Source organism: Citrus sinensis, chromosome 7, assembly GCF_022201045.2.
Source record: "Citrus sinensis cultivar Valencia sweet orange chromosome 7, DVS_A1.0, whole genome shotgun sequence".
Taxonomy (NCBI): Eukaryota; Viridiplantae; Streptophyta; class Magnoliopsida; order Sapindales; family Rutaceae; genus Citrus; species Citrus sinensis.
This window is the reverse complement of record NC_068562.1, coordinates 5,938,423-5,958,731: the sequence shown is the minus strand read 5'-3', so window position 1 is coordinate 5,958,731 and position 20,309 is coordinate 5,938,423. Positions and strand designations below refer to the sequence as shown.

Genomic DNA, 20,309 nt, shown 5'->3' with positions numbered 1-20,309 from the left:
CAATATAATGTAACACCAAATATAGTTTAATTAAAAATTATTACAGTATAGTGTAGCACCAAACATTGTACAGTATTGTTATAATATAATACTAATGCAATACAGCATAACATAATACACCAGCATTAAAATAATGCAATACAACATAATACAATACAGTGTACCAAACGCACCCTATAGGTATTATGAATGTAAAAGTTGAATGATCAAAAAATGTTAATTGGAAGAGTATTCAGCAGTAATGAAGATTTGAAGTTTCTTTTGTAATTTACAAGGAATTTCTTGACAATTGTTGCACTTTATTGTGTTGTTTAATTTTGTGAAGATTATTATTGTAGTAATAGTATATTACAATTATGTCATTTTTCATAAAGTATAAAAAATAATTGCTCGAACCAAATCATAGAATCAAACAAAATTGAACTTGGATTAATTTAGTTTAGTTCGATTCAATTCTAATGTTTAGTTTATAAAATTATGGACTAGCTAGTTTAAATTTAATTTCATTATGCTTTTGAACTAGGGATGGCAAAACTCCCCATGGGTTTGGAGCCCCATGGGGCCTCGCCCCATATGGGGTGAATTTTAAATAATTTTTGGGGAATGGGGTGGGGAATGGATGAAAAATAATCCCCAAATCATTAATGAGGTGGGGTTTGGTTTTGCACTCCCCACCCCAATCCCCATTATATGAAAATATTTTTAAATTTTATTTGCTAATTTTTTAGTAATTAAAATATTAATTAGTATTTTTTAACTAATATAGATTAATAAATATATTATAATTAAAAAAATTCCTAAAATACAATTCCTACTTAACCCTAAACAATATTATTTTTTTCTTTTCTCTCCTAACTGCCGCTACTTTGATTCCTTCAAACAAATCCAACCTCATTCTTCAACAATTTTCGGCAAAGTTCAGTAAGTTGAAAATATTTTACTATACGCTAATACTTTAATTATAGCTTGATCTTGACTTGACATACGAAAGTATATGCAAATATGCAATTTAATGCTTATTTTTATCTTGGCTTGTAATTAATTTTATTATTTGATATTGCAGGATTAAAGTGACAATCATAGGCTATATGAATATGATAAAGAGAAGATGAAGCCAAAGAAAGAAGGATTTGAAACATTTTCTATACATTTTTGTTCTTTTAGTTATTATTTATCCAAACATTTTGTAGTTTTGATATTATTTCAAGATATTGTTTCAAACTTTCGAAGTTTTTTTCAATAATTTAAATACTTTATAAAATGGTGATGATTTTATTTTATTTAAGTCTCTAATTTTTTATTTATTGAAATTATGTATTCATACTTATTATAAAAATAATTAAATAAGTAAATATGGAATGAGGTGGGGATGGGGAAGTCATTTCCCATATGGGAATGACTTCCCCATCCCCACCCCACTAAATATATTGGAGAATAGGGGTAAAATTTTTTATGGGGTGGGGAATGGGGTAGGCCTCCCCACCCCCACCCCACCCCATTGCCATCCTTATTTTGAACTGAACCAACCAAAACAAAATAATGCACATTAAGTAAATTCTTAGATAGACTTGTAATTTTGATAAAGTTGAAGTGATCGGGTGATAATTTATCACAATTAAGTACGAAAAATTTTAAAATATATCAAAATATTATATGAGTTATATAATAAATAAATAATATTATAATATATATATATATATATTTATTTATTTACTTTAAAAAATCATCGTATAAATAGTTATTATATTAAATTAAAGATCTCATCCACGCATCAATTCGTAAAATATTAGAGTACACAAAAAACAGGACTCATTGTCTCATTCCCATAAAGTCGAGCCAATAGAACCGCAGTCCACAATAACTGCAATACCCGTATTCCTTTTTTAATTTTAAATGGTCAAAACTGCACAACTCTTACTGTACGCTGTCCAAAATTTATTAGGCGCTCTCTGCAATGTTTTATTTTTATTTTATTTTATTTTAGAAATGAACCAATTATCTAATGGTTCCATAAAAAGAAATTATTAAAAGCTGACACAGGAACCGATGAGCTGGCTCTACTTCTTTGATCCCCATTGGTTGTAGCTCAACAACAAGACAACAACCCTCGCTTTTTTTGTCTTTCCTTTCTTTCTTTTAAATAATTATTTTCCCCTAAACAAATAATAATCAAATTGAGATAGAAAGATTTTGCTGGCCGTCCATTTTTGTATAAACAAAATGCAAAATATATAAAGGGGCCAATCAAGCCTAACCCATTTATCCAGATTCCAGAATCTAGGCCGCCAGACATGAACTTGTGGTCTAAAATTATTTTTTAATCTAAAAATTTCAATTTTTTTTTCTCAACGTTATAATTTTAAAAAATCATTTTCTAGAAGGTGAAAATAGTTGAATAAACTGCTTACTCAAAGAATCTTATGCCAAGGCAGCTTTCGTCCTTTAGAAACAAAGAACAATCGATTACTTTTGTTGGAGAGAATTTTGTTCGTGAAAGAGATTCAAAATAAGACGAATTGGTTATTACTGTCTCCTTAATTTAATTTTAAAACATAAATATTAATTTGAAACTGACCAATTAGTAAAATAAAAAAGTGTGGGAGCACAAAATTAGTGCATATGCATGTATTTTTAACTTACCAATAATGCAGCAATTATGAAGTTACGTATAAAGTTTTTTCACTTTTTTTTTAATTATAATTCATATTTTATGAGATGAGTACGTTAATATTTATGATCAGATAATTATTAAAATTAATTTATAAATATTTTATAATTAAATAATTACGGAAATTAATTTATAAATTTTATATATCTATTGTGCAAAATCGAACTAAATATTACATAATTAATAAAATTTTATAAATTTATTATAGGAGTTTAAACTCATAATCTCGCAATTATGAGGATACGTTCCAACCACCACACTTTAAACTACTGGCTTACTTCACATTAATGTTTTATGTATGGCAAGACATTATTACAAATACGGTCCAGTGAGTCGATGTAAATTTTTCTATCTTTCTTTGTCGCACAAGTTGTATTTGCGCCCACACAGTCTTTTACTTCCATAATTTCTCTTCTGCTTTAAATGCTCTGATTAGAACACTTGGTTTTGTTCATTGTATCACTGATCGACAACTTCTCAGAAAAAAGGTACCCAAAAAGAAAAAAGAAAAAGACAAAGACTCAGATTCTTCTGGCAGATAATGGCCAAGTGTTTCAGCTTCACTGCAGCAAGAAACTCTTGTTATCGCTACAGCTTCGCTCACTCCGGTCTCAAATCCTCGACCGTCGATCTGGGAGAGGGCACGGTCATGCACTGCTGGGTCCCCAAGACGCACAAACAAAACAAGCCAAATCTCTGTCTCATCCACGGCATCGGCGCCAACGCAATGTGGCAATGGGCCGACTTCATTTCTCCTTTAATCTCCAAGTTCAACGTCTACGTTCCCGACCTGCTGTTCTTCGGCGACTCCTACACCTCCCGGCCGGACCGGTCCGAGTCTTTCCAGGCGCGGTGCGTGATGGGCCTTCTCGACGCCCACGGCGTCGCCAAGACGCACGTCGTCGGGATGAGCTACGGGGGGTTCGTGGGCTACAGCATGGCGGCACAGTTTAGGGAGAAGGTTGGGCGGGTGGTGCTAATATGCGCCGGGGTGTGCATGGAGGAAAAGGACATGGATGACGGGTTGTTTAAGGTTATGAACATTAACGAAGCTGCCGAGATTTTGTTCCCTCAGAGACCCGAGAAAGTGAGGCAGCTGTTGAAGTTAACCTTCTACAAGCCCCCTAAAAGTATCCCTTCCTGTTTCTTCCGTGATTTTATCGGCGTAAGTACTGAGTAGTTTTCTTTTCATTTCCCAAATTTCAAATTTGTTTCATTTTTATTTTGGATTTATTAAATTAATTACTGATTTTTATTTATTTTTTCAAATATTCTATTTAGTATTAAATAAAACCTGAGAGGTTCCGTAATCAATTACAGTAGCACACGGCACTGCTTTGTTGATCCAACACTTCAACTTCATTCCCGACCCCTGCATGATTGCTTGCTTCATGTGCGCTAGTGTGCTTCCTGAAATGAGCAACGTCACTTATGGGATCAATATAGTTTAGAAATTGGAACTGTAATCAGATGAAAAGAGGTTAGCTTTTTTGGGTTTTATTGTGTTAGCAGCCAAGTGATTAGATGTAATTAAGGTCTGAAAATCATAAAAGCAAAACTAGCCTGAAGCATCTTGGAGTTGTATGACAGACATAAACTGCTAATGTGTCCTATATTACTGTGCTTTTTTCTGGCAACATTTGCTGTAATCCTTTTTGCTAGGCTCTTTGATGACCAGATAATTACTTGTATAACAGACGACATCATTTTTACCTTGTTAAAAGATCTTCAAGAAGTTCGTTCCCTTTCTCATTAATATTTATGTCTGTGATAAGCTTTCGTAAACTGACAATTAAAGGTCAACAAGTGTTCAATTTCCAAGTACAATTCATTTAAATTACTGTCTGTGGAGAAGTTTTAGTCATCAAGATCAAGAAAGCATGTTTTCCTTTTGATTGGTGCCGTTTACATGTTTGGAAGTCCGCTATTATTGATTTACTATATTCCCTGTTCTGTTTTGCCTGACTTCTGTTTTGTGAATTTTTGATTTTGTGCAGGTTATGTATACGACATACCTTAAGGAGAGGAACGAGTTGATTGAGGCATTATTATTTAAGGGAAGAAAACTCTCTGATCTTCCCAAGATAACCCAGGTTATTTCCACATCTTAATACATTTGTCAAAAATTTCAGCCTTAAGTAATTTTGACTATTTTGAAATCTTCATTTTTCTTCCTTAATTCTTGGCATCTTCTGATAGGCATTTACTTTCTCCATTTTGCAGCCTACTCTTATTATCTGGGGAGAACATGACCAGGTATTCCCAGTGGAATTGGCTCACAGATTAAAAAGGTTACTCTCAACTACTTGACACGCTTAGTACAGGGTTTTGGCATTTTACATTTTTGTGTAGAGAAATGATTTTTTGACAGAATATCTTCCAAATATAAAAACCATCTTAACTGGCTTGGACCTTTTACCTATTTCCTGTAAATGAAATGAATAAAATACACACACACACACATGTATTTATTTTATTTTAGCCACTTGAAGCTCCTTGCTTATTTTCATCTTTTCTTCAAACCAAGTGAGTTTTGTGTGATATCTCTGCCTTGTGAATTGTTTTTTAACTTTTTTTTTTAAAATTTTTTTATGATGGCTTTCTATTACACTACAGGCACTTGGGTGACAATGCAGAGTTAAAAATTTTAAAGAAAGTTGGACATGCAGTCAATATGGAGAAGCCAAAAGAAATGTACAAATCCATGAAAGCTTTCCTCACTGATCAACTTCCTCAATCTAAGAACGGAAATCACAGCAATGACCGCAAGTTAGATTGAAAGGTATGCCAAGAAAAATGAAAACAGAATTAAGGAGTTTGCCCAATTGTTAGCTGAGCCTAGATTGTGAGATATATATCTATATCTATATCTATATATATAGTGTGTGGATAACATTACCTCTTTGAAGTCTGTAAAGGTTTGCATTTGTACATTTAGAAGATATAGAATTGTTAAATTATTATAGAAAATAGGACATTTTCTGAGAAAACAAGCTATTTAGCTACATGAACCCTTGGGTTTGATATGTTTCATCAAATGATGATATATTAATAGGCTGGTATCCACTTCTTTTGTCCTCATGAATGGTGGTCATTTGTTTTTGGAGAAATGCTATTTTCTGCATTGAATTATACGAGGAACTACTATTCTTTTTTCTCCCGATTGTTTACACATATTTGGTTGCTCATGATTAATCTTTGATCAATTCTTGTGGAATTCCTGAAATCAGATATCTCTCTTAACCCTTAAGGCCGTTTACCTTCTATTGCTTTGTTTAATGTATTGAGCACTGCTTTATTAATTAAGCATCTCATTTGCCTATCAAAATGTATGATTAACTGGAGCTTCTTACGCCAATAGTTTGTTTGTGGACAGAATTTTTTTCTTTAATCTGAATTCATAATCTCACCATTAACAACGAAATTGACCTGCCTTGGAAAAATATAGCATCAGGAATATTGACATATTGTCAAGAAACAGTTATGAACCATGAATCAACCCCTTGGGCATTATATGGATATTTGGCGTCTTACAAAGCCCAAACTTAGCATGTAAATTGTTTCTGAAACCTGGATTATTAATTTCTATGTACAGTAATTCTAACAAGAGAAAGGGCAATCGACACAATTAGAAGCTGGTAAAGAGTAGATTATTATGTGTGTTAGATTTTCTTCAAGTGGTAAGGCAGTATGCTTGTTGCTTTTGGGTAGATGATACTTCACCAAATCAATTGCATAATTGAGAATATAAGAAGCGGAGAATCTCTAGCTAGTCTCACCAAGAAAGGAATAACTTTATTCCAGCTTATCATATGTAACCCCGGCGGCATTACTATAGAGCAAGGGGAAGATCAACCAGAACTGTGTCTTTCTTTTCTTCATTTCTTCCAGATTTTAAGGATTGGCCTTTATTTCATACCTAATCAAATATTCAAATTTACTGTGTCATGGTGAAAAATTAAAAAAATCTCTTTTCACTAGGACTTTCTATGAGATGTGTTGCACATGATAATCGTTAATTACTTTTTCATTACATATTAAGATATTTTCATGATCTGAGCTCTCTTAATCTTTTACAGAACAATTTGTCTTTTAGTCTTAATATATAATTAAGATTTAATTACCTTTACTTTTTAATTTATTAATTTTCAATCACATCAATCAAATTTACTCAAAAAAAAGAAGAACAGATAATGAGAGGATCTTGATTCATTATGCTTACTTAATTGTGAATCACAAGAATGGCGATCATTTCTTATTTCTATTTTGCAAACATTACCAATTTCGGCTGATTGATAACTTCTCCATACAAAAACAAAACCACTTCAAGCTTAAGATTTACATTTTACAGACTGTACTCATCAGCCGATATCTCCTGCAGTCCTGCTCCGAAAGCTGCTAGATGATTAGAATTAAACCAGCCAAAATCCAAAACCACTTCTTCCCTGTAACATGAATCAAACATATAAATTCAAATTGAAGTCAATTTAGAAGTCAACAATTTAGCTGCCGTGCTTTAAAGTTAGAACAGAAACGCGGTAATTAGCAACTAATTACATACATATATATGCATTCCCCACGGCCTTTTATTTATTTATTATATATATATATATATATATAATCTCACGTCCTAGAATGAAAACGTCTTTATGGTAAAAGACAAATCACTTTGGCATATTCCCCTATGAATAACAAAAACTGACGTGGTTTTGCAATACCGGTTCTGGCATGCAAAGCATCTGCTGTTCCGGGGCTCATCCACACACCTTTTGCATATGCAGTTAATATAATTTAATAAAACACTTACAGATCTGTAACGACGCGGAGCTCCAAAAAATCTCTTGCTCCTGATCGTTGTTGAAGAAGTTACGGCACTGGGTCGTTGTATTGTAACCAATATCACACGCGCAAATAAAAGAGTTACCGGGAGGAGCGTATCCGCATACACCGCCACTCTCCTCGCAGGCGTTGCATTTATTATCGATGTCATAAATATCAAAAGCTCCGTTTGCGTACTTCAGCAAAACCCCGTATTGCCACTGGTTCGGGTCTGTCGGATAATCCTGGAGAGACACAATCGACGTGTATCCTTCACATTTCAACGACCGCAGGTCCAATTCACCTTTGCTGTTAAAATTTGCGGGAGAGTAAACACAACACGTGTTGCTCGGCGGAAACATCGGCAGTCCGAGGCCGGTGACGGAGGGACACGTGTAAATGGAGTCACAGAGGTGGGAGGATGAAGAGTCACAGACAGGGGAGCCGTTGATGGCTAGGGAGCAGGTCGGTGAGGGGCATGAGAGGAGGAGGAAAGTTGATGGGCCGAGCTGAAACGGGCTGGTCCAATCAAGGCCCAGATTGGGTGACTGTTGCATGGAGTTGCATGTTGACATATAGGGCGGCGTGATGGTTAAGGTTGAGGTGGCGTAGGATATGGAAGTTACAGGATATGAGCCAGTGTGGGTTGTGAGGGTGAGTTGGTTTGAGGTGGGTTCGCACGTTACGAAGGGGTGGAACCGTGGGGAGCCGCAGCCGTATCCGCTGCCGAAAGGGTACTTGAGCTTTAGTGAGCCGCAGGTTGGGCGGCAGGATTGGTCCCCGGCTAACGTGCGCTGTGGGGGAGAGAGGGAGAGGAGGAGGAAGATGAAGAAGGAAAACAGGATTGCCATTGATTCTGCTGAGTGCTTTGGTTTTGCTCATCTCTTGTTATCTCTAGCTAGCTAGAAAGGTTAAAGTAGATGCTTATGCTGTCATGTAGTGATTTTTGATTAACTTCTAAGTTTCTTAAAGGAATATTGACTTCATTAGGTAACAGTGAATGTAAACAGTAGAGAGTAATTTTCTGTCTTACATGACCAGTTAAACAATCCACAACTTTAACTTCTTTTTTTTTGGGGGGGTTGGGGGGGGGGGGGGGGGATGAATTTAAATAGCAAATATCAGAACATACAATTATACAAATAAATTAATGTACATGGTGCAGTGAGATTTTTGAATTTAAATAGCAAATATCTTAAGCAAGTCTCAAAATAAGCATTACGTATATGCTCTCAAGACATGCCTTAATAGAACTCATTAGTTAATACTTTATCTTTAAATAACTATATCTATAGGCAGCAAACTGGTTAATTTGTTTACTACTTCATATGTGTCTCAAAAGGACTTTCGAAGCATTTTTTCCAGCCTCCCGTGTCTTACACGGTGTCGGGTTAAGATAAAAATCAAGCGACACTAGTACTTAGGATTAATAGTCACCGAATGGATTTATTAGTTCAAACTTGATTTACAGCACCACTCAAATCTGATTATAGTATTCTAAGAGAAGGTTGGAATAACTTCTCAAACACATATTTAATGTACTTTTTGCGAGTGTTTAAGAGCGAATATATGCCATTATTATCTCCACGAATATATATGTGTATCTTCAAAAGCATATGTACAGTTCTGAATTATTGATAGCTTAAGCCATCGTTTGCTCTGATTTCTAGTCAATTGGATTTCAGAAGCTCGTATATAGAGATCACCATTTACCAACCTTTGTTCAGGAAAAAAGTGGGGGTGTTCGATTCCATCGCGTTTAAAAATTTAGAAGAAGAATCTGTTATATACTTAATAAAAAAATTTACAATATATAAACATATACGAGGCGTTATAAGTTTAAAAGTTCATATAAAAAGAGAATTTTTAACTAAGGTGTATACTTTTTAGTGGGAAGTTAAGGTCTAGTTCTAATAGTAGAAAACAATCTTCCTTAAGGTCTAGTCAGATGAGTGAGTTAATTTTATTATTTAATAATTTGTTGTAGTTACAGATAGAAGACAGTTGTCGGAATAAAAAAAAAAAGAAAATAAAACGTAAAGGATTGGGCTTGGCCCATTGAAGCCCTTTGTAGTTTGTACAGCCTGACTCAGCCTGAGGCAAGCAAATGTCAATCATGTCTACAGGCAATAGCTGCCCAAAGACTAAAGTAACACAAAAGTCTAAGCCAGTCAGTTGTTACTACGGGCCGGGCTCACTTTACCTGGGGAGCTGAATCTGAGTCGCACGTTCACATACATGTATCGATCTACTGTTTGTTTGATTGACATATACAAAGCAGGCAGCGCAGTCAAATAATTACGAAATTATCTTGTGAAAATCACACGTGACGTGCTTAACATATATATTAAACAAAATTTACAAAAACACACTTGTAATCAAAGGAGTAATTTTTAAAAACCTCCCCTGAGGTTTGAGGCTGTTGCAAGTAGATGGTGAAAATTATTTTATTTGTAAAAGATCCCCTACCGTTAGTTAAAATTTTCATTGACTAACTGTTGACTTTAAAAAGATAATATTACCCCCAATAATAATTTACGTCAGTTAAAATTTTCTTAAAATCTTTAAAAAAAAATTACAAACTTAAAAAAAATTATATTTTTATATCAAATAATTAAGATTTGTAATTTTATTACAAACTTTAAAAAATTATATTTTTATATCAAATAATTAAGATTTGTAATTTTATTACAAACTTTAAAAAAATTATTTTAAGATTTGTAATTTTATTTTTTTAAGATTTTAAGGAAATATCAATAACTTGATCATGATGAAAATAATTATTTTAATTACTTATGAAATTATAAATATTTAGAATTGTAAATATTGGGGGTAATATTATCTTTTCAAAGTCAACAGTTAGTCAATGAAAATTTTAACTAACGGTAGGGGGCCTTTTACAAATAAAATAATTTTCACCATCTACTTGCAATAGCCTCAAACCTAAGGGGAGGTTTTTAAAAATTACCCTAATCAAAGCAATACATTACCAACAACTTTATAGGGCCGTAGACAATAATTCCTCTATTTATTTTAAAAATTAAGTGTTTAATCCTCATCTTATGTTATGGGAGTACACGTTTTTATAAATTTATAAATTAAAATTTTGAATTAACCTTTGAAATTTTACACTTGTATATCTATTTGAAATTGTGTACGTAAGTATGTAATATTAGAAAAAAAATGTGATATATTAATTATGATGTCATCAATATAAAATATATTTCATCTATTAATTACCCATATAAACAATACCGCTAAGAAATATATATTGTATTTCTTTTAGTTTCATTGATTATATTAATTTCCAATTACAAAATGTTAAATATATATAAGCGGAGCGTACTTGATTTTTTTTCTAAGTAAATTCTAGTAATTTATTTGTGCATTAGAAGACTCTAGTAACGATATTTATCTAATTAATTCCGACCCGGGTTCACCGGTCCGCCCGGCTCCGGTCCATGTTAAATTTAAATCTAACGGTTGAGCATCGAATCTGTACCCTAAATCAGTAAATGAAAAAGCAGAGAATCATAGCCCTCCTTAATCAGTGTGTACATTTTGTTCTCCAGTAAAATTGAGAGAGTTGTTGTAGCCTACTAGCCTCATCCTCCAACTGCTCGTGCGCTTCTCTTCCGCTGCTCTCCCTCTCTAAAACCTTTAAGAGGGAACGAGACGACGGAGAAGATAAGATTAAACGACAACAGTCAGGTTCGTTTTGCAACATGGCTTCTCTTTAGCTGCCCTAATTTCGTCACCCAAAAAAAAGTTATTTTTTTTTTAGTTTACGTACTACCTAACGGCATTTCTGGACTGTATATTCGTATTTCCATAAATTTGTGTCTGTAGTTATTGAAAAAATTACTGTGTGAATTTATGTTTATATTTAATGCTGTTTTTTTGCTTATTGTCATTCATGTTTCTATTATTTTCTTACTTATTTAGGTCTCTTTTGCCATTTTATTCCCGTGCAATTGCCTATTAAGTTTTCTTGTTGTGGGGTATTAATTATTAAAACCCTAATATTTTGGGAAAATGTGCTTTGCTGCATGTGAGTGAGTTGTGGAAAATAATAATTAAATATAATTTTCTGAGCTAATAAGCAATATGATTACTAGTATAGCTACCATTTTAATTGGCATTGCTTTTGATAAAGTCTGTGGATGTCAATTGATATCTTTTTGTTTTCTGGCGAACAAATTATTTGTCTTAGTCAATATCCAGATGCTGCAAATAATTTTGTTCCAGATTCTAAAGGATTTTGTTTTATCATTTTGATTTTTAAACTTCTACTATGTTTGTATTCTTCTTTTTGGCTTGCTCTTTTCTGAAAAATGTTCTTCTGTTTGCAGGAAACTCAGATTAGGCCAGTTGATCAGCCCCTTTTCCCTTGCTAAAACAACTTAGATGGCCATTATACCTTGTGGAAGTACATGGGTTGCTCAGTGGGGTATTCGTCCTCAGTTTATGCTAAGATCCTCTACCCCAAACAGGATGTCAACATGCCAATCTGGGTGAGCACCTTTATTAGTTGATTTTGTCCCTTCATATATGTGGAAGTATTATACTGGCTAGTTTGAATGAAATTATATACTCCTAGATTTCCAAATAGTTGATAAAGCTGTGCTGTCTTTGAGGCCTGGTGGTTGGCCCATGAGCATGTTTGAACGCAGCATGTTCTGCTGTAATGCATTTTTTCCAAGTGACCCTGCTGATTAAGTAATATTAAAAAAAAAAAAAAATTGTGCCCAGTATAAAATAAGAACACATTTTATTTTAAGAACGTCTGATACGTCCATCGACTAAATGTCGTTATATGTTGCTTGTAATGTTTTGAACTTCCATGAGCTCTGATAATCCTATTTATATGTGCTTTCTAGTTCGAAGTTACCTGTACTATAGATATATGATGCAAGGGCTGTGAAGGTCCTGTTATGTGTGGAGGATAGTAGAAAAGCCATTACGGGCAGAGTAAAGGAAAAGAAAAGCTTAGGTTAATTGTGAATAGTGGGTCTGAGGTGGTTGTTTGACTTGTCCTCAACTAGAGTTCTTCTAGATTATTCTCAAACTCATCGAATTACGTTTACATTGAGGTATCTCCTGCGGAAGATGGAAAAGATCAATCTATAAAATGATTGACTCCAATTCCATATTGATCTGAAAATATAAGATGATAAAAAACCAATTCATATTTATCTTGTGGAAAGCCGAAGAAGAAAGTTCGAATGTGAGTGGACTTCTCAAAACTTCTTAGACCAATATCCATTTGTTAATATTTAACGAAACATGATATGTGTTGCACATGTATATTTTTTTGTTAACACTCTGGGTGGTAATTCCTCTGTGAGCATAATGCACCAAAAATGACTGGTTGCTGTCCACTTTTCACTTCTTTGACCACAATTGCCGTTATGCCAGTTGGGGAAGGAAAAGAGGCCTGCTGCAAGAAGAGTGAGTGATTAACAAGTGCCTGTTGAATTAATCTTGAAAGATAAGAGTACATGTTGTTAGTTGATTGTCAAGAATGATGATACTTGAAGATGATTTTTTAATTACTCGTGTGAAAAATAGAGGAAGCCCTTTTACATTATCTGATCATAGATTTGAACATATTGTTATTGGACACCTCACCTTCTCTCTCTCTCTCTCTCTCTCTCTCTGTGTGTGTGTGAAATGGTCGCTGTCTGTCTGATCAAGATCAAAATGATTTTTTAAGGTTGTTTGGGGTTGCAATAAGAAGTCTGAGAGATGAATCTCCTTAGCCCTGCTAGGTGCCATTTATCTTGAATGGTTTTCTCATTAATTTGTGATTTTTTTTAAATCCTTTGACATATTGAAACTTCTGTTTTATGAAGCTACATGTCAGAGAAAATTGGAAAAAATGGTTGATAACCATCTGGTCTCTGTGTAAGATGTATTGGTTGGGTTTAGATAGTTGATTGGTTGAATGTATATTCTTTCATTGACATCAAATAGTTACATACTTCCACGTGCAGTCCTAAGGATGAGTTATGAGTCCTTTGTGTATGATGGGAAATGTGATATGTGGATCTTTGCTAGATAGTCAGCTTGCACATGTCATCTAACTAGAAATGGGATGGGGGTTTCTCTATTGCAGAAATTTGATGTGATGTATTTGAATATTATTGTTTGGTGGCTGAAGTAGTTTATTGTTTCTCTCAAGTGGGCAATGGTTTGAAGCTCGATATATCATATTGTCAGACTTTGTATTTTAGTGATTAGTGAAGGGTGTCTAACTAATATCGTACTATTCTGCAGCATCACAAGCAGGTTAAGCTGTCTGGCTGCTCCAAGTTCAAGCTTTTTTTCACGCAAGTCCTTCTCTTTGTTATCTTATGCTAGTCCATCTCAGACTTCATACCGTCGTAGGGGAGCACGATTGATCGTTAGAGCTGATAGTGTGAGTATAGGCTTTATTTGTTGTTTTTTTGGCACTGTTGATGTAATTGATATGTTCACCATGTGATTGTATTCATGTGCAGGACTACTATTCAGTTCTAGGGGTGTCAAGAAATGCAAGTAAATCTGAAATTAAAAGCGGTATGTAGACTTACGATTTTTTCTGGTGTGAGCTGGTCTATCACGTTCATTATATCTGTGATCTGTCCTTCTCTGCTTTCTTTTTTGGTGTGATATTCAACTTTGTGTTTAATTATGACTTTGCGAATTATTGAAGCTTGATAATTAACCCAGGTTTTGTGGTTGTCTGAATTGAAGGTTACAGAATTATTTAGAGTTTCATCTTTACTAACTCCATGAATATTACTATTTTCTATTTTTCGCACTTTGCCTTGTAGTTTATTAGTATTCAGTACCATCTTTTGTCCATTATATCTTGTCTCTCTGTTTGTTTCTCAGTTTAGCTGCATATACAATTTGCTTGTGTTTCATTATCCTTTTACTCTTCTAAGTCCATGGGAAAAGAGATTTACGTTTTATATGACATAACTGATTTTAATTTCTTCTTTGAAGTCCTGCTGCTTTTGAAGTTGAAGCAATACCATAACTTAAAGTGGTTATATCACATATAATATGGTCTTTTTATGAGAAATATTATATAATTGCAGAAAACCTTATGTAGTTTACACAAAACTGTAAATGTTAAGGTGCTGCAAATATATATACTTGAGTTGGTGACTGACGCTGATAAAAATCTTTTTACAGTTCACTAGAATGGTGACTATAAATTATAGTTAAAATGGGACAGTTATAACTAGTATCTGGGAAGGTGAAGTATAAACTTATGTATTTTTGTACACCTAATCAATTACATTCAAGTAGCAAACATTCGCTGGATATTCCTTTTTCTTGGTTTGCTGCATAATGTTTCTCAATTGTCACTTGTAGCTGCCTGTAAATTTTGTCAATTAATGTTACTGGCTCTTTTCAAACTTATCTTTTATAGCTTATCGGAAGCTTGCAAGGAGTTATCACCCGGATGTAAACAAGTAAGTTCTTTCTCATTCTTTCTCTTTATCTATAATCTCAAAAGGAAGTTACAATACTTAAAAAGCTTACCATTTCGTTTGTATGAATCTTCCAAAAATTAAGTTTGCTTACTTTTGGAATCATTTAATTGTATTATGTAGAGAACCTAATGCAGAACAGAAGTTCAAGGAAATTAGCAATGCATATGAGGTAAAAAAGGTTCAGTTATGCATTTTATGATTGAACTTTGTTCATTGTGTAAAGTATCTGATCTTAAGGAATACAACCATTCTGTTCTTCAGGTTCTGTCAGATGATGAGAAACGTTCTTTATATGACAAATATGGGGAGGCTGGACTTAAAGGTGCTGGTATGGGCATGGGGGTAAGTTAAATTTCCACTGATTATTGCATATATTTATTGTTGGCCCCTTCTAATTCTCCAGTTTGGATCAACTACTTGAGCATGCCAGGATTTCAGCAATCCTTTCGATTTGTTTGAATCACTATTTGAGGGCATGGGTGGTATGGGCGGAATGGGGGGCATGGGAAGCAGAGCTTCCAGGAGCAGAGCAGTTGATGGACAAGATGAATATTACAGCCTTGTCATAAATTTCAAGGAAGCTGTTTTTGGCGTTGAAAAGGAGATTGAGATAACACGTCTTGAGACCTGTGGCACTTGCAATGGTTCTGGTGCAAAGCCAGGGACAAAGCCATCTACATGTAGTACCTGTGGTGGCCAGGGACAAGTAGTCTCATCAGCAAGGACTCCGTTAGGTGTCTTCCAGCAGGTAATGACTTGCTCTTCATGCGGTGGGACCGGGGAAGTGTCTACCTCTTGCAACACGTGTTCTGGGGACGGACGAGTAAGGAGGACAAAGCGGATCAGTCTGAAAATTCCTGCTGGTGTGGACACTGAGAGCCGTTTAAGAGTACGGGGAGAAGGAAATGCTGGAAGGAGAGGTGGTTCTCCTGGTGACCTCTTTGTTGTTATTGAAGTTATCCCAGACCCTGTGCTAAAACGTGATGGTACCAACATTTTATATACCTGCAAAGTGTCATATATAGATGCAATTTTGGGGACTACCATAAAGGTCCCAACAGTGGATGGCATGGTTGATTTGAAGATCCCAGCTGGGACCCAGCCGAACACAACACTTGTTATGGCAAAGAAAGGGGTACCAGTACTAAATAAAAGCAACATGAGAGGAGATCAGTTGGTACGCGTCCAAGTTGAAATCCCGAAAAGATTGAGCAGTGAAGAGAGAAAACTTATTGAGGAGCTTGCTGATCTGAGCAAGGGAAAGACAGCAAGCAGGAGATAGTTGCTTGGGCCTTTTTATGTTTATCAAATTTATGTTGCTCACCCCGAAGAAACATTCTTCATTCTATGGCGGTCATTGCTGAGTCTATATGGCTTATGATAAGGGGATTTCTGAATTTGACAGTTCTCAGTGTGTCTGAGCTGAGGAAATGGGGTAAGCAAGTTTCTGTAGTAGTAGGTGAAATTACATTGCTATACTTTTGACCACAAGAAGATATCTTTGAGAATGGTTAATGGAGGTGAAATGGGAGATGCATCCCTCTTTAATTTTGTTTTCTACTTGATTTCATAAGTTACCTATTAATTATTTTTTGGAGTGTGACTAGATTTTGTGCAATAATACCATCCTTTAATTTTGCAACAGCTTGATGATTTTTGCGAATGTGCACTTGTGATGAAATGGTTTTATTTATTTATTTACTTCGCTCGTTGGTCAATGATTATTGATCATGGCTGCAGGGGTCAAATTCATTCCCTCAAAATGAATTGTATATCTGTCAATGTGTGAATGGGGATCTAAGTTTAATACTTGAACAAGTATTTCTACTCGAATTGTTCTGAACTATGTATTTTTATTTTTATTTTTATTTTTTTGGCAGGGTCAATGCCCATGGAGTTGTCGGACGGCTTTGTTTTCATGCATTAGATTTTATTATCAGGGGTTGTATGAATTCTGAAATTATACTCGATCCAGTGTCCCCTCGATTGCGCACCACCAAAAATTACTAAAGCATAAAAATCATTCGAATGCTTAGTTTGGTTTAGTCTGTGTCATTTGGATGGGCAGTCTTCAGACAAAGCATGGGATATTATTCTTTTGGGTTAATTTTATCCTGCCCCTAAATGTTTCAACATTTTTCGCCACGCACCCATATGTTTCGAAAATATTCACTCCATACCCAATTCTGTTAATTTGACCGTTATGTTTAACGGTCCTATTTGAAATTTAAGTAAATGTCCGAAATACCCCTTATCTTGAATTAGAGAAAAATAAAATGAGATAAAATGTTAATTTAATAATTAATGTTTACATTAAAAAATTTTATTTAAAGGTAATTAATAATAATTCCATCAATTAAATTATCAAATAAATTTAATTTATCATCATCAAATAATATTTAGGATATGAATTTCTAAATTTGCCCTTTGACCGTTAGAATAAACGGTCAAAATAACGGAATTGGGTGTGGAGTGAGTATTTTCGAAATATATGGGTGCGTGGTGAAATATGTTGAAGCATTTGGGGGCATGACAAAATTAACCCTATTCTTTTTTGTTAGGTAGTAAGGGTAAAAGATGCTCATTATCGTTTTCCTAAATCTTATTAGTGGCCTCCTCTGAGCACTTAGCGGTATCGTTTGATGCCCGTGGTTCATTCTTTTAGTCTCTTGATTTATTAATCAAATAATGCGGCATGCTCTGCTGAGGGCTGCTGCCTCGTGATAATGACGATAGTATGCATTACGGCAGGGTACTCTTCTTATTCAGGTATTGTTAGCTTTAAACTTTTTATCTTGATTCTTGAAATTAGAAAAGGGAAATTTATAATCGTTCACCTGTTTGTTTTGTCTTCTTCAAAAATACACAAACACTTATTTTTTTCAGCGCGCCACCTGAAGTTTGCTTTTTGTTGCATTCTTCCACTTCTGTCTAATTTCCATTAGCAAACTTAACGGAATGACTTTTTTACCCCTCAAAATTACAATTTAACTCAAAATAAATAGAAATTGGAGATAAATTGGATGGATTTATTTTTTTTCAAAGGTGGATGCTAGAAATTGGAGGAAAATAATGTTTGTTGCTTTCTAAATTTAGAAAATTTGTATTTATTTTTTCTCTTTCAAAAAAATAAATATAAATTTTCTAAATTTAGAAAGCAACAAACATTATTTTCCTCCAATTTCTAGCATCCACCTTTGAAAAAAAATAAATTCATCCAATTTATCTCCAATTTCCATTTATTTTGGGTTAAATTGTAATTTTGAGGGATAAAAATGTCATTTCGTTAACATTCTATTAAATCCACTAACGGAAATTAGACGGAAGTGGACGAATGCAACAAAAAGCAAACTTCAGGTGGCGCGCCGAAAAAAAAAATATTTGTGTATTTTTTAAAAAGACAAAACAAACAGGTAGACGGTTGTAAATTTTCCATTAGAAATCCTCAACAAAGATGGGGCGGCAAATAATTAAAAAGAGAAAAACTGGCCAAACGTGTATGCATACAAGTTAAATGGACGTGGACAGACAAAGTACATAGAAGAATTAAGAAAGAAGAAGATATTTCTAGTCTGTGAAACACTTTATTCTATCTAATTCTAAATTATGAGCACATAAACAACTAATCACTTTCACATTTTTCTTTTCAAGGTATTCCTACAATTAATAAATATTGAAAAATATATCTAATAGTTGCATTGAAAGTGCCGGGAGAAAATAGCTGCGAATTTCTATATAAGCCAGTGAACCTTCGAGCAGCCAATAAGCCTGGAGGAGTCTTAATTCCCACCTACTTAGTTGGCTTAGCTTAAAAATGAGTTCATCAATATGTTTGCTTCGTCGACGAATATGGGTTCATTAAACAAACCCCATGCTGTGTTTGTTCCATATCCAGCATAAGGTCAATGCAATTACCAAAACTACTACATTTCAGGGGCTTTTACGTAATTTTGTAAACAACCACATACGTTTAATTCGCTCCAGAGGGCTAGATTTTGTAAAAGGCTTACATGATTTTTGGCTTGAAGCAATACATGATGTGCTGCAACTTTCGGACGTTGATGCCACACGTGATTTGCGGGCTCTATCAGATTCGATTCAAAAGAGCTGCCTGGGTGCTTGAAGAAAGCTATTGGCTAGGCTGAATAATCCTCCAGTTACATGCGTTGTATGTGATGGGCTCATGACTTTTACATTAAAGCTCCTTCGGAGCTTCGCAACCCAGAAGTTCAATTCTATGCTCCCTCTGCTTTTGGTTTTATGGCCTATTTGTCTTTCGGCGAACTCATCCAAAAAGGCCTTGTTCCTTTCAAAGGTAACTTTCCTTCTGCAATTAATTCCGAAATGATATTGATATATTTTGTGTACATCGACATGCAGATGAAATGAAAGGCCATATTAGATGTCATTTTACCAAAATTGTCCAATCCAAGAAAAATACATATAATTTATAGAAGACCCAAAAGTAATTTCTGATTTTTTTTATCCCGTATGTCATCAAGGAGAGTCTTAGGCGCACTCACGTGTACTTCTCAAGTAAAAAGCAGGTAATAGATCCAGGTGGCAAGAATTCAGTGGCAAATAAAAAATATATATAGACGGTTATATATCCGGGCAAAACTATGTTGAAACTATATATCCGAGCCCCCAAGAATTTTCCCCGCGTATGCTGCCAATAAATGCGTTCCACAATACACGTCACACGACGCATCTCTAGAACTACGATATGTACGGACATATCTGCGATGAAGACATATATAGCCGTGTTTCATCAGATGAAAGATGAAATACAAAATTGCTTAAAATCATCCGCTATCATTCTCAACACATTTGATGCTTATTAAAAAAAAAAACGCATCTGATGAGCTTGAACATGAAGTGTTAGACCAAATTCCCTCGCATTTACACAATAGGCCCGCTACCCTTATTGCTTGAAAGAGTTTCGCGTCTCTCAAGCCCTGGTCGGCCACTGACTTCGTTCATTCAACAATCATTGAATCCCGGCCCGGAAGTGACTGAACTCCCTTTTGAGCTAACTGCATCGGTTATGCCGACAACAATATATTCTCTGGCAAAAGAAATGACTTCTAATGTCTGGAATGGCTTGGTCAAAGGCAAAAGAAGTCGGTTGTGTTTGTTAGTTTCGACAGCATAACTGTGATGTCGGACCGACAGGTTAACGAATTAGTGGGGTATTGCAAATAGCAATCACCCATTTTTGTTGGTAGTGAGGCCTGGTTTGGCGGCTGCAGGAAATCCAGCAATGTTACCGAGAGAATATTGCAAAGAGATTAGGGATAGAGGTTTCCTAGTGAGTTGGTCTCCTCAAGAAC

General features: G+C 34.7%; 3 protein-coding genes across 4 annotated transcripts; 2 read left to right on the top strand and 1 right to left on the bottom strand.

Moving 5' to 3' along the window:
* Positions 1-3,004: 3,004 nt before the first annotated feature.
* Positions 3,005-5,753, top strand: LOC102616719 (uncharacterized). Its single transcript, XM_006466175.3, has 4 exons — positions 3,005-3,833; positions 4,666-4,761; positions 4,892-4,959; positions 5,285-5,753. The coding sequence occupies exons 1-4, from the start codon at positions 3,210-3,212 to the stop codon at positions 5,445-5,447; spliced, it is 951 nt and encodes a 316-aa protein (XP_006466238.2). The 5' UTR covers positions 3,005-3,209; the 3' UTR covers positions 5,448-5,753.
* A 1,106-nt stretch (positions 5,754-6,859) lies between these two features.
* LOC102617021 (hypothetical protein) lies at positions 6,860-8,499 on the bottom strand. The gene is made up of 2 exons (XM_006466176.4): positions 7,476-8,499; positions 6,860-7,113 (listed from the first exon to the last, which is right to left on the bottom strand). The coding sequence occupies exons 1-2, from the start codon at positions 8,335-8,337 to the stop codon at positions 7,067-7,069; spliced, it is 909 nt and encodes a 302-aa protein (XP_006466239.2). The 5' UTR covers positions 8,338-8,499; the 3' UTR covers positions 6,860-7,066.
* Positions 8,500-11,028: 2,529 nt separating this feature from the next.
* On the top strand, positions 11,029-16,620 carry LOC102617322 (chaperone protein dnaJ A6, chloroplastic). Of its 2 annotated transcripts, XM_052444754.1 has the most exons (9): positions 11,029-11,197; positions 11,839-12,000; positions 12,905-12,937; positions 13,766-13,907; positions 13,990-14,047; positions 14,913-14,955; positions 15,097-15,145; positions 15,238-15,318; positions 15,407-16,620. In XM_052444754.1, exons 2-9 carry the CDS (start codon positions 11,894-11,896, stop codon positions 16,256-16,258), a joined length of 1,365 nt encoding a protein of 454 aa, XP_052300714.1. In that variant the 5' UTR covers positions 11,029-11,197; positions 11,839-11,893; the 3' UTR covers positions 16,259-16,620. The 2 variants fall into 2 exon arrangements, with proteins under 2 accessions (XP_052300714.1, XP_006466240.2); XM_006466177.4 differs by lacking the exon at positions 12,905-12,937.
* The last annotated feature ends 3,689 nt before the right edge of the window (positions 16,621-20,309 follow it).

What these genes read in the sequence shown, in the direction of transcription:
- LOC102617021 (XM_006466176.4), bottom strand. Translation starts at nt 8,337, where the DNA reads ATGGCAATCCTGTTTTCCTTCTTCATCTTCCTCCTCCTCTCCCTCTCT. An exon ending in CTCCGCGTCGTTACAGATCT is followed by an intron (nt 7,114 to 7,475) that starts GTAAGTGTTTTA and finishes TTCATGTTACAG; the next exon opens with GGAAGAAGTGGTTTTGGATT.
- LOC102616719 (XM_006466175.3), top strand. Translation starts at nt 3,210, where the DNA reads ATGGCCAAGTGTTTCAGCTTCACTGCAGCAAGAAACTCTTGTTATCGC. An exon ending in TCTTCCGTGATTTTATCGGC is followed by an intron (nt 3,834 to 4,665) that starts GTAAGTACTGAG and finishes GATTTTGTGCAG; the next exon opens with GTTATGTATACGACATACCT. An exon ending in TTGGCTCACAGATTAAAAAG is followed by an intron (nt 4,960 to 5,284) that starts GTTACTCTCAAC and finishes ATTACACTACAG; the next exon opens with GCACTTGGGTGACAATGCAG.
- LOC102617322 (XM_052444754.1), top strand. Translation starts at nt 11,894, where the DNA reads ATGGCCATTATACCTTGTGGAAGTACATGGGTTGCTCAGTGGGGTATT. An exon ending in TGATCGTTAGAGCTGATAGT is followed by an intron (nt 13,908 to 13,989) that starts GTGAGTATAGGC and finishes ATTCATGTGCAG; the next exon opens with GACTACTATTCAGTTCTAGG. An exon ending in GTGCTGGTATGGGCATGGGG is followed by an intron (nt 15,319 to 15,406) that starts GTAAGTTAAATT and finishes TGAGCATGCCAG; the next exon opens with GATTTCAGCAATCCTTTCGA.